Below are 13,979 nucleotides of genomic sequence, written 5' to 3'. Positions count from 1 at the left end.
TCAAAAGCACAGCTTATTGTGTATGCAAGGGCAGCACATACATTAGCCCACAGGGAAGAAACGTCCAATTATGAAAAGAAGAAATTTGCTATTATCGTCTTCTAACAAACCAATTTAGTCACTATAAGAGTCTCTGGACTCAGAAGGGGTTTTTGGTATTTTTTAAAGGACAGCATAGAAACAGAAATAAGAGCATTTTGCTTGTTCTAGCCGTGAGCTGGAAGTAAAGCAACATTCCTGAAACGAGACAATTTTGTTCCTTCCGAAGATAAAATATTTTTACGTTGCAACTGTAAATTATTAAAAGCCAGAATTTCCAAGAAAAGGACCGCAGGTTGGGCCATTTTTTCCTAGCCCCTAATTTAGTTGTGTAAATATGTTCTCATTGCTACGAACTGAACAAATGTGTGTAGCATTTTACAGTTCATTTACAGCAGGTCTAAGATATTCACATAATGAGGTGGGAACGTGCAGTCCCCTGTCGTACATATGGCTCTATGAGAAACAGCCATCTCTGTTAACCCCTCGCACGTCCAGGAGGCACAATCGACTCGACACGCGACGTCCGAGCGAGCTCGTCGCCGATGTGCGCGGCAAGTAGCACCAACACCTTCGACACGACGACACCGCCAGAGCCTGAAGGAGTTAAACGGGTCCAGGAGAGCGCGCGAGGAACCCGTTTAGGAACAACCTTGCTGGAGCATCCAATCCGTTTACAGACTCCCAGTTGTTTTGCTCACCGAGAGTCATAATACCACTAGTTTTAGGAGCCTAATATGTGTTAAGAGCTCATTAATATCATCAGAGTAAATGGGCCTATTAAAACATCTTTAAGCAATATCTGAACATAAATCTCCCTAAACTATATTTAATGACTGTACTTAAGATACATTATATGCAAGTCTTAATGAGACATTAGATAGCATTTTGAAGATTAAAATTAGAGAATCCAGATAAAGACTGTCCACTTAATGTAGCCTTAAGCTGTGCTGATGAAAAGCATTACTACCAAATTATTACTTCATTAGAACAAATATTTTCTAATTTTTTCTGATTTATAGTATGACTCCTATATATAATACGGAGTAGCAACACACAAAACAATTTTGGAAATTTTAAGCTTCATAATGGATGAGTTAATTACTTGTCTCTTACTGAGTTAAACATAAGCACTCTTTATAAAGTCCATTTACTGCGTCCCCAATTTTCTAATTTAATTGGGGAAATTAATTCCATTACCTACAAGGTCATTTTTTTCAAACGTGTGCTGTTTTGCTTCTCACATATTAATAACGTTGATTCAATCCCAGCCTACTACTATACCTTCAGCCCTTTTATAAATGACTGAAAAGTGGCAGTTCGGGCTTATGAAATGCTGCTGTTTTTCATGCCACACAACAAACAGGATTACATGCTCCCTCTGCTGCCCACACCAGCAACGAACAAGCAGACGCTTCCTTCGAGCCATGAAAATGCTGCCGCCGAGGCTGCTTTGGTAGAAGGCATGACTTCACCCCCCCAAATCCAGAACTTGTCAAGCGGAGGAGGAAAACAGCAACAACAAAAGCCCCCCAAACCTAGCAACCTCCCATGTCAGCGCGATTCATATAAATCATGGCGGCGAGAGATGGTGTCAGAGCTGTCAGCGAAAAAAGTTCACGTCATGCCTGCAAGAGAGTATGACAAATACTGAAAAGTAACAAGAAAATTAAACAGAATCTGACATTGTTCTTTGACAAACCTGCTGTAGCAGACAATGAGCATAAACGAGGACTATGTGCTTTGGAACAACTGCCACGATACCTGATACTTTACACAACTGTCAAGGCTGCGAAGGTAAACAGCGCTTCCCGCCCGCAGCCTGACTTCCACCGCGGCGAGAGGGCCGCCGGCGCGGCTGGACTGACAGCGGAGTCTGGCAGCTCCGGCGGGGGACGTCGCTGCCCCTTCCTTCCCACCCGCCCGCCCGCGCTGCCAGGAGCTCGCTGACGGGGACGCCGGGCAGGGCCGTGACGGCGCTGGGCGAGCCGGCACCGCAGACCTGGAGGGGAACCGGTGCAGCAGGCTCCCTAATAATCTGACAATTTAGTCAACATTAAAAATGCATCACAATAACCTTATTAGCAAAGGGGTTATTGCGTGTGTGGTTTATTTGGTATAAACAGCTTTTCATTATATAAATGAAACCCAACAACCTTTATAAATGCTTTTCAATTATGAAATTATGCCACTGAGATATCCGGATTACGTTAATCAGGGAAAACACCACCACCGGCACCTCTCGATAGGGCCAGGCACATGCTGCTTGGCTGACTGCTCCTCCTAATAAAGAAGATACCACTTAACCACACCACGCATTCAAAAATACCCTTCTTTATTAGGTGGAAGCTGCAGCAACAAGACTATTTTCATTTGTTCTGCTCAGATATTCTATCCAAAAGAGAGAGCATCTCATTGTAACAATTTTGCATTTTTAACTGCGTGAATTATGCATTCTTCATAAATAACAGCCTGGTTCTTTACACTAGACCTCCTTTTTATTAGCGCACAGTAACGAACAATGAGCAATGTGTTCTATTATTCTTTGTCAAATCACAAAATGCTACATTAGAATAACTGTGCTGGTCAATGTAATATAGTAGATTAAATTCAACTTCTGTGCAAAAACCACTGTAAAACAGCATGATAAGAAGGCTATAAAAAATTTAATTTTACTCCAAACTCCATCACAAAAAAAAAAAAAAATGGTGTGAAAAGTAATTTTGCATAATCAGTACACGCCATCTGGAACAATTAACCGATTTCTATAGAACTATGAGGATCAGTCATATCTGCTTATTAAAGATCAGAAATTATACAAGTAATAAATCCTTGAAAAAACTAAGCGTACTCCCGCCTGTCAACGCTATTTTAACTTCAAATACTGAAGAATGCCTGATAAGGCTGAAAAGAAGAGATTAATATATGCAAATTACATCCAGCATTTAAAATCCCCAACAACTGTCTCCGGTTTTCTGTCCCTTATTGCTGCCTTTATGTTTTATTCATACACCAACTCACCTGTCACTTCATAAGCTATAATATTATGGGGGTATTATTAAACAGCATAAAGCCGTGCTTTAATTGGAAAGCTTCATTGCATTTTCCAATTATTTGGAGTAAATTAAAAGCAGATGCACATAGTTTAATAAGGAGTCTAATATCAGTTCCGGGAAATCAAAATTCATTGTCATTACTATGCCGTGATAGTTTTGCAAACTGTACTCAATTTCAGAGGTTTTCAAAAGAAAATCTGTCTGTGCAATCTGTTAATTGTCATTCGGTTAATAACTGTTTAAATATCCCAACTACACAGCAGCTTCCTATTAAGAAAAATTAAACTATGGTACTCATACAAGCAAAACAAATACAGTGCAGCCCCTCTGCAAGGTTGCACTCCTCGTGCAACTGGTACAGGCACCGCAGCCCGCCCGCTCAGCTGCGCAGCAGTTGATACCAGCACTCTGCCCAGGTGCTCGCCCGAGCGCAGAGACCGGTTCAAGGCCTCTGCCCTCACAAGCACTGGGATGCTCTCTGCATCGCTCTGTGGTCTGGAATAAGGAACCCGGCAGTCCACCGAGGGAGATCCCGTGCGACTGCGGGAGCTGGAACTGCACTCAGCCTCACGCCCGTGAGAAACTGGAATGACCAGGGACCCCCCAGTTTGGAAGCAGAGCGCGAATTGCATCTGCTCGAGCTCTCCGTCCCTCAGAAACACAGACACCCTCCCCTCCAGCTTTAGAAACCCACTCCTCTGCCCACTCTGCGCAGCTGGGGATGAAGAGAGCATGTTATTTCTGTTAGTACAGATGTGGGGGGTGCTCAGAGCCTGAGGAAGCCCACATATGGCCCTGGACAGAAAGCAACCAGCAGGCCCCTGAAAGGCACTTGAGCCGTGGAGCAAGGCCTGCAGACTGGCGGTGTGCGGGGGACCCGTCCTGGCAGACCTGCCTCTGGGAGCAGCCGTGCAGCGCAGTGCTGCAGCCCAGGCCCGGACGCTGCACCACTGAGCAGAAGAAATCAAGCCCCGCAGCGTGGTGCCCAAAAGGCACTTAGGATGATTTCGCCAGGAAGTCTACCTGCTTCAGGGACAACGTTCCCAGCAGACCTCACAACTCCATCGTTCACCTCCTGGCCTACGGCCCTAACTCGCTGCTTGGAAAGAAGAGAGGGAAATCCACCCAGGGGCACGGTGCCCATTGGAAGGTGCCCTCACTCATGCACACAAGCACACGCAAGCACTTTCCAGGTGAAATCACAAGTAATTTTACTCCATTGCAGCCCTTTGCACAAGACCCATCTTTGGGCTGCCGCTGCTGGTGCAGACATCTGAAGACTATCCAGCTCCGGTACCCACGGAGCAGGAACCGCAATAAGGCAAGAGCAGAGCCGACTTGACTCTCGCCCTGCGAGGAAGTTTCCACACCAGAAACAAGCTCTGCAGCTGACATAAAAACCCACCCGTTATTTTGGCCTTTCCTGGTGATCATTCAGTCTCGCAAACATGATATGTAATGCTGCGTCTCTTGAAGAGAGGCAGGGAACGCGGATGCCAGGATCTGAAGCGACAGATCGAATGCAGCGCAGGACCTCCCCCTCCGGAGGGTGGAGTGCACTGGAGTACTTGAACATGAGAGCGCATTGCAAAACCACCAGAAACCGTGTTGAAAGATGAAGATAAAAGCAATTCTTGTGCAGTGATCCAAAAAATAGCATCTTTCTTTTTTCAAAATTACCTGTTTTAATAAAGCAGACACACTGTGCCAAGCGATCCATTTAATTATCTGCAAAAATGATGAAGCAAAACAATAGTTTGCAAAAATAAATGACTAACCTCTGATTAAAATGTCTGTCCTCATTACATGCGGATAAAAGATACAATATCTTTTAAGAAAATGTATATCGGGGGGAAGCAAGTGGCAGTATTGTGGTACGGATTGGATTACCTGACGTTTTGACAAGAAAGAAGCTGACAGGGCGGTACTGACACGTAACAGAATCGCCCCTTTTCTCCCGTCCTTAGTCTGGGGGAACCGATGAGAAAAGGAAGCTTTTTTGTAGCATATGCAGCAAGCAACGGAGCCTGCCGAGGCAACAGCAAAGCATCCCGAGGGCTGCGCTGACCGAGATGCTATTCTACAAACTGATCACGGTATGATATTCAGGACAGGGCTCGTGGCCCTGCGCTGGCAAATTCTTTCAAGAGGGGTTGTGGGTTTTTTTGGGGGGAAGAAAAGGATGCTGTGCTCTGAGCAGGGTCCTAGAATCACGGACAGCGAGGGTGGGAAGGGACCTCACGGGGTCACGTCTGGTCCAAGCAGGACCAGCCCCAACTACATCATCCCAGCCCAGGCTTTGTCATGCCAGGCCTTAAACACCTCCACCACCTCTCTGGGGAGATCTCTGGCTTTCCTCGTGGCTAACAGCAGCCTGAGTGAGAAAGATGAAGCCTGGATGAGCTGGTCGATGCTTCACTGGGTGCCCTTATGCCCGGCAGTGTCGGAAGCCTTGTTCGCAGCACGCTACCTACCCGGGCTACAAAGCTTAAGGGCCCGGTTCCCTGCAACGCCGATGTACAGGGAGAGGCAGCCGGAGCCCAGGAGTTGAGGCTGCCGGGCAAAGCCATGCACTAGGGGAGCAAAGGGCTCCTCTAACTTGCACGGCTTGTGCAAAATCCTTTCTGCCAGCAGAAGATCCGGCCCTGGCCCGTCCTTCCTGCTCTGCACCCCAGCTGCAGGAGTCCCCTGCCTGCCACGGCCCCGTGCAAGACGAGATCCCTGCTGCACAGAGGAAGCTCCCACCGGACTGCTCTGTGGCATCTGCAGTGGCCTTAGACCGGTGAACCCGGCTCATGCACTGTAGCAGCTCTTACCCGAGAGATTCGACGAGTGCTTTGCAGGAAGGTTTGGCACGCGGGGTGCTGGCCAGCTGCCCCGTTTGCTAATGGGAAGTGGCTACTACTTTAAGGGGGTGGTCACCCAAGGGACACGGAGCTGCACGCACTACATGACTGCGTGACCTGCAGGTCCACAGAGCACTTGCGAGATGGCTGCACCGTCCCTGCCGGCACGCTGCTGCGTATCTGCTGGAGCGCACCCCAGACTCGCTCATCCAAAGGTCAGGGGTGCCAGCAGTGCTGGGGCAGGTGAGAGTATCTGGCTTTACTGGAATGGAGACTCATGAATTCTTCAGGCAGAAATTGCTTTGCTCATTTCAGAAAACCCGAAGTCTCCAGAATGAGTACACCGATGACAGAAAAATCAGCTTTACAACGCCAAAAGTCACCAAAGCTAGACACGGGGAGGAATACATGCCACCTCTCAGAGCAGCCCAGAGGAACCTGCCTCCTCTCCTATTGTATTTCTTTATTTTTTAAAGTCTCCATAACACAATAAATGCCAGTTGAAACAGATGCTGGCTAGAATTCGCCATTCTCTTATGCGCTGTCTGTTTGCGCCGAGTAAAATCATTGCATCGACATCTCTGCAGAGAGGCACAAAAAGGATGTAAAGATAAAGGACTTATTCACTGTCCAGAGCCACTTGCTCCAGAGACTCCTTGCAAAACATGTCTTTACAAGTGATGCACAGAGCAAAAAATGGCAAGAATGGCAGCCTCGTTCAAATTATGAATGTTGCTTTATCAGTGGATCGCTAGATCTTTTATGCTGTAAGAACAAGCCAGGCATGCAGAAAACAGCTCGCTGCCTAACAAAGGATCCCAGCTCTGCGAGAGCCTAGCATCATTCATTTTCTTAGAGACAACTGTAAGACAAATCTGGGGAATAATGAGCCTCTTTTCAGGGACGTGACAGATCTATTCCATCTCGACTCCCATCTACGGGACCTACTGCTCTTTATTTTAAGGAGGTTGAAACCTTCATCTTCAGTTTAATAAAATCAAAACTTTAGGAATTCAGGAACAGCAATGGGCATTTGCAGAAAAACTTAACTAAATCAAGGAAGAAAAAGTCAGAGTGAAAGAAAAGGCAGGTTTCATTAAAAGCAGAAAATGCGTGTGACTGGTACGCAGCTGTGGCAAGTTTAACATATGGGTTTGCAAAAAAACATTCCAACCATAAGCTGTGGTTCAGGCAACAAATAATTGATATCTCTAAAATATTATTTAAATGCTGGCTCCATGAATTCCTTTTGAAGGATCTTTAAACTAGATGGAGCCCTCCTCACATACGTAGGGTTTTGCAACGGTATCGGTCTCTTAAACCAATTTTTAAATTTCTTCACTCTTTTTTACTTTTACAGCGAACCAGCAACAGACTTCAGGGACCCAACACCCCAGAAATCTCACTTGCACGGCTGCCACATCCACATGTCACAATTATGCCGGCTTCACCCGTTGTAAGGCCCTTGCACCAAAATACCGGAGTGGTTGGGGTTCACAGCTGGCAAGAGCTATCTCCAATTCTGTAAGCCTGTTCAAACTTTCATCTGAGCCTAATTTGCAGAAAATGAACTACTCCAACTGGGAGATCTTATAGCACCTTCAGCTCTCCTGTGAAAGATGAATGTTCATTTTCACTAGGAGAATTTTTTCAGTCTTTGCATTCTCCTGTGCCTGAGGGAGGGTAAGTGTGTCTGAAAGCTTGCAAATAAAGAATTTTTTTGCAAATATCTAGTTGGTTTAATAAAAGATATCCCCTCTCCCATGAGTTCTGATTCCTTTCGCCTGTAGACTAACACAGCCACAGCCTGCTTCCCTGTAAGCAACATAATATTTTTGAGCTTTGTTCTCTTTCCCAGCCACTAGTTCACATATTTTATTGCCCAGGAACATCAAACTGAGTTGCACCCAAGATAAACCCGATCAACTCGGTACCTTCAGACAAAATCAAAGCAAAACTCCACAGAGGCGGGCGTATACTCAGAGTATACTCAGGGAGGCGAGATGCTTGGTTAAGGCAGCAGTAGTGATCGCTCGGTCAGTCAGCGGTACCAATGTCTGAGAACGTAAAGAGTGCGACACAAGAACCCTGGCTATTTGGCACATCCCGTCTGTGGAAAGGATGCCGCACGTTTCACAAGGTACAGCTGCTGCACCAGGAGAGCAAGCGTTCAGACCTCAACAGTTAAACGCATTGCTAAGCAGACCTGGGCTTGGGGTAGAGAGTGATGTACCAACTCCAGCACACGTCCAAACTGCAACGTCAAGCCTGCCGATAGAAGAACGCACGCAAGACTAACTGCTAATCCGACGCGGTCATTGCCATCGCTGAAGCTGGCACGGCTGCACAAGTCCTCTCCAACTGCCCAGACACACAGCTAGCTACCGCTCTGATGTCGCGCACAAGTCAGAGGGGTTTGCTTTGCCAATTCAGCTGCTGGCTAACTAGTGCAATGCCCTGCCAGACTCTCTGGAAAGGGTGCCGCACGTCCCCCTATCGCGGCCTCCTCGCAGAGCGGGGGAACGTGACACCCCAAAAGGGGGCTGGAAGAACTTGGCAGAGCTGCCCAGTCTGTGCGGAGAGATGCTGAGCTCCGAGCCGAAGATGCGAGGCCTCCGTGGCTGCCCGTGACAGATCTCTGCCCTGAACAGGCAGCTGGTTTCTGCCTCTAATCAGAATTTGGCAGAGGATCCTGCAATTCAAAAGGTTTATGTTTCGATGGCACTTACACAGCAGAAAACTTATTGGAAGCAAGTTCCCCCAGGGGCATCGGCACTGGCCTGAAACACGCTGTTTATTAACTTCAGGGAGATAGCTACAGTGGTATTAGACCACATCCAATTAGCGAAGCCTACAGGAATATTTGCACTCTTAAATCTCCCCCTTTCTGAAAGGGTTAAAGCTTATTATTAGCATATAATTTACAGGTCCTTTCTCCCAGGAAAGAAATAATGCACAGTAAATGCCACATTCATTTTAATAATACATGTTACAGTCTGTGCCCAACATCTGCACAAAGGTAAAGCAGACAGATTTTTTTGACATGTCCCACTCTGCCATCCAAACACAGGCTTTTTGTTTCTTAAGTGACGGAAGGTTTAATCAAGAAAGCAGGCAATTCATCAATCGCAACAAGGCTGCTTGCACGGCCCTGACAGCACACACATGGTTTTATACAGAAGAAACCTGGCCACCTGTCACCAGCACCTTTTACATCAGGATATACAAATACGCCGGGCGATCAATCCTCCAGCCTTTCCCATTCATTTCTTAGTTTTCTTATTATATTTTTCTTTATGCTGGATGTTGTCCTCATCCTTTGGAGGGAGAGATGGAGAGACAAGACGAGCTATGGCTGTTTATACACTATCATAAAAATTTATATACCCTTAAAGTGACTTATTTCCTCTCTATTTGAGTACCATTATTATAAATAATTTTTCACTTCGTTCAGGAATTTTCCCTGTATGTTATTATCTGTAGCTGCCTGAGAGGGCTCTCTCTCTCTCTCTCTCTCTGTCCTTGTGGCTTTGATAAGCAAAGCAATATGTAGCTAGAGGATGCTGAGGTCTGAAATGAAGGCAGTATGTAGTCGCAACAACATCTTAATTAAGCTGAAGGCCATGAAAAAGGACTGAGCTGTAAAATACCGAGCAGCGTTTGCTGAAGGCTCGGTCGGGAACGAGGCCTTCCCTTCCCTAATCAGGTGGACATTTGAACACGCACAGAAACCCTGGTTCAGGATTCAGGGCAGCATCCCCAGCTGCAGGCAGAGACCCTTGGCAGATGTAGTAGTAACTAATCCAAGTTATAAACAGTGGTGTGCTGGTCTCAGAGGCGCGATGGCGGGGAGGAGGGGGCGGAAATCTTCAAAGCAGAGCAGACCAACCCAGCCCTAATTCTAGGCGAGGCGCAGCGGCCACGTGCTGAGCACAGCCGCTCCCCCCGCCCCGAGCAGGTGCTCTCTGGGCTGTCCCTATGTACAGCAAGACCCGCAGAGGAACTTACTTGCTGAACTATCTTGTAGTCAGAGTCCCTCTAATGCACTGGTCAGCCACACACAATTGCCAAGACAGAAAATACCCAAGGAGGAACTAAATCAATCATTAAAATTTCCACGTCTGTTTTCCCTTTAATGCTTGGCTCAGAGTCATTCAACTGCAGCAGAAAGGGACACAGCCCAGACTCGCGTGGGTTGTGCTGGTTTACACCGACCGGCAGGGGATGGGGCCCGGCCTCGTGTGCTCAGAGCGGGACAAGCATTGCACACATTCGGGAATTGCATTGCCCTGTGCGTGAGATGAGATCTGCCTTTAAAATTAAACAAAAAGAAATCCAGACCAAGTGCTTGAAGCTCTCAACATGGGGGGAGGGGGAAGGAGAAAGAGAGAGACCCAGGATATTCATAATGAACTGCCCATCTGCCATTTACATGAGGACTAGATTAAAGCTGGGGGGAAGCAGATATTCAAACATCATCAATTATTTGCACTTGCTGGTGCTTTCCTACGATGCTGTCAGAATCACTTGGTCAGGAAAGCTCCCAAGTCCATGACAGCCACGGCAGCGAGCCGGGCCTCCTCTACCAGCAGAGCCAGCAAGCCATCTACAGACTCCTGAACACAGCTAGGCGAGTCCAAGCCAACAACCAGGATGCCACGCAAGGGGACTGGCAAAGAAACGCATAGTTTACCCAACCAGGTATATGGAGAGCCACCTTGCGCTGCAGCTGATCGCTGCCCGCAGGCCGGGAGGGTATCGCACACCAGAGCCACGGCCCGGTGCAAACAGGAGGGAATTTGGTAGTGCAGAGCTTCCTTGACCCTGCGGCCAGGAGAGACCCTGCTATTGTCTCACTGGACAGTGCCGAGCGCACAGCTGAGCTAACCTAGGACATGCATATTTCACGGACACCTGGCTGCCACTCCCCCATTCGCTCCAGAGGAAGAACAGGTTTCAGACTCGCTCCGTTTCCACACACCTATTGCTCAGCTGGTCCTGAGGCTTCATGAAACAATGCATATCTGCAAACAGAACTGCATTTCAATTGCAACCGAGTCCAACCTGCGCACGTGTGCAACTACACGGTGACCAGAGAGCCGGTCACTTCTCTAGCACCTGAAAATACTCTTGTCCTTCCAGAGCAACAGGACTGATGAGAAACACTGGCTCGCACCAGCTGCTAAGCAGCAGCAGGGGGTCTGGACCGGGTGGGATGAGCGCTTCTGGGGCCCGAGGAGCAGCTCCCTTGGACGGTTCATGGCACGGCGGCCCCTTTGGACATCCAGACTCTTTGCGCTTGCTCCTGGTACCTTCAAGATTACCGGCCAGCCTTGGCTTTCAATTGCTCTCTGCTGACGGTGGAGTTCCCACCCAACAACTCTAGCCAGCGTCCTCTGCAGGGCTGTGTTTCATCACCAGTATCTACCGCTGCCTTTCCTCCAGGGTGAGCTCCAAGACTGCAAGGCGGGACAGCAAGCCCTGGAGTGTGTCACAACTAGCACCTTGCCTCAGCAAATCTCGATCACAACAGAGCAATTAGGAGAGTCTGGCGGAAAAGCACTCATAAGGTTCCTGTTACCATGGCAAGACGCTAACGCTGTGCTGTAGATAAACTCGATCAACTCAAAATCACACAGACGTAACAGGAAATTTTGGAATGGCTACCACTGCGAGTCCTGAGGTTAACGTACCTTTACAATGTTAAAGCGCACAGACGGCACCTCATCACGAGGGCTGAAAAGGCAGCCGTGGTCAGAAGGTATGCAAGAAGAGTCCTGCCAATGCACAGGATGTTTCGCATTACGAGACCTTTTCTGTGGAAACGTTCCACAGCTGCAATAGCCATTACAACATATGCAAGCACAACAACTTGTATAACCATGTGCCTGGAGGAGGATTTGCAGTTGGAAGAGAGAGGCACACACTTTGACTTAAAGTTACTTGTGCAAACGTTGAGATCTATTACCGTGCCTGGTTTTATAGGCTTGATTTGCATTTTGCCTGTAAACATCTGGTAAAATATTCAGGATCTGTGTAAAATAGGTCATCTTTCCAAGCTTGTTATACTGCAGGAAGCAGCAGTCCACAGGAATTCCTGCAGCAAAGGGTCTCTTAAGCAGCGCTCAGACAGAGATATTTCCTCCCTGCTCACATGTGCGCTTGGGGCTTCATCAAGTGGGAACTCACGGCCTTCCCTTCCCTCCCCCCTCCAGGACTGTCTTGTGGGAACACAAGAACACACTTCCCCTACATTTCCAAATCTATTAGGGTAGGGAAGTAATGAGAAAAACTAATACTGACAAGAATTATGCCATTGTTATATTCCATCTATTTAGGAACCTGAAGCTGCAGTTTTAGTGAGAGATTACCTTTTAAATAACCATTTGATTAGGGTACATGAATTAGTGCCATGTTCCCATGTTAGAAGTGTCACTCACTGTTAACAGAAAGAGCTTCTGAATGGCTGAGCTTTGCCACCTTCTCCTCCCTTATTATGCACAGGCACTACCTCCTGCACAGCCCGGCTGGTGCTCTGCACACCCCTGCAGACCAACCACAGCCGGGGGGAGCGGGGGGCGACCTCCAATTTGGCCAGGCTGAGTTTAAACGACACGCCTTCCTCTGCATGCAAACATGAGGCTCTGCAGAGAAAGCGACGGCTAATCACACCTGATGGCTGTCGTGCTAAACCCAACCGAGAAGGATTTCTGAATCACAGCACTGCTTTGGACTGTCGTAGTTGCTGTGGGTGATGAGACAAGTCCAGGAGAGTGGAAAGAACGAAGGGAGCGAGACAGAACAAGCCACAAGAGGAGAGAGAGAAATTCAGGAAGACAAAGCCCTTAAAAAGAGAAACCCCCCAAGCAATCTGGTGTTTTCCGATCTACCCCAACGTGTGGCGGGGACTCGATCTGCACCCGCTACGCAGCACTTGGGTCTGGGAGGAGCTGTTTCGATTCGATGGCGGTGCTGGAGGGGGCTGGGACACAAGCAGAGCATCTGTGAATAACGTCTGCCTGGCTTGGAGAGAAGATGTGGCTTTGACGACTTACCTGTGAGGACCACGGGAAAGGAGAGTGGGGACAGGGGGCGAAGCAGAAGTAGTACGAGGCTTAACGAAAACTTTCTAGCAATTCCCTTCCCCGCGCCCTCACTCCCGGGCTGCACCGCACCGGGAGCAGCAAGGCTCCCCGTCAACTACGCCCTCCCGCTCCTCCTCCGCGGCGACTCCTCAGGCCACACGTTTCTGATGGTGGAGCGACAGCGGCAGACATCCTGCAAGGCTGGTCCACGGATGCTGCGTGCCTGGCCCGGCCCTGACAGAATCCGCGAGCTCACCTGAGATGGCATACAAGTTCGAGTGCTGGTGCTCCAGGTCGAGTCGCGTGCTGTGGCCTTTGCCTCGGAAGCTGGCAGGGAGCGTCAGGGATATGTGCCTGTGGGAGCAAGAGGGGAGAAACGTGGGGACGTTACTGCAGAGCAGGAGGAGCCGCAGCCTTCACTCAGCCTCCCGCCCCTGCACGACTCCAGTCACGCGACATGGTGAACGGCAACCCAGAGCCTGCGAAGGGCAAGATGGGCCCACGATGGGTAAGACAGAGGTGGGGACCCGCTCCTCACTCCTGACCAGCCAGCTTGTCAGGGGATGCATGCGAGGAGCTGCCCGCTCAGTCCAGCCCTGCAGCACCTACAACGAGTGCCGGGTGCCTGGGAGACTGCACGCTGCAGCCCGTCAGGAGCGCTGCCTGCGAGGATGCAGGCTGTGCCAGCAGCCCGCCCCAGGGACAGGTGCTCCCGACCTAACCGGGAGTCCTTGGGTCGGGCCGGGGAGGCCTGCGTGAGAGCGGTTCAGAGTCAGCAGTCATGTGGAGTGCAGCTCCCCTGCTACAAGCACACGCAGGCTTGGGCAGGGTTGCTTTTCTCCTGCTTTCAGAGCTTGGAAGCCATCCGACTCCTCTCCACCGACCGACCCGGGGCCTCCGCCATGCAGCACTTGCAAGCCCAGCCAGCCCGGCCTCAGGACGATGCCCCGAGT

At 49.0% G+C, this 13,979-nt stretch overlaps 1 protein-coding gene across 3 annotated transcripts in view; it reads right to left on the bottom strand.

The window, feature by feature from the left end:
• Positions 1–13,979, bottom strand: part of MVB12B (multivesicular body subunit 12B) — a 75,724-nt gene that overhangs the window by 29,441 nt on the left and 32,304 nt on the right. For all 3 annotated transcript variants that reach the window (XM_059715760.1, XM_059715761.1, XM_019495317.2), the window contains one exon: positions 13,283–13,380. In XM_059715760.1, coding sequence (XP_059571743.1) covers positions 13,283–13,380 — 98 coding nt within the window. The remainder of the gene's footprint in view (positions 1–13,282; positions 13,381–13,979) is intronic.

This window comes from Alligator mississippiensis, chromosome 12, assembly GCF_030867095.1.
Source record: "Alligator mississippiensis isolate rAllMis1 chromosome 12, rAllMis1, whole genome shotgun sequence".
Classification (NCBI taxonomy): Eukaryota; Metazoa; Chordata; order Crocodylia; family Alligatoridae; genus Alligator; species Alligator mississippiensis.
Note: the sequence above shows the minus strand (reverse complement) of the source record. Positions and strands in the feature narration are given on the sequence as shown.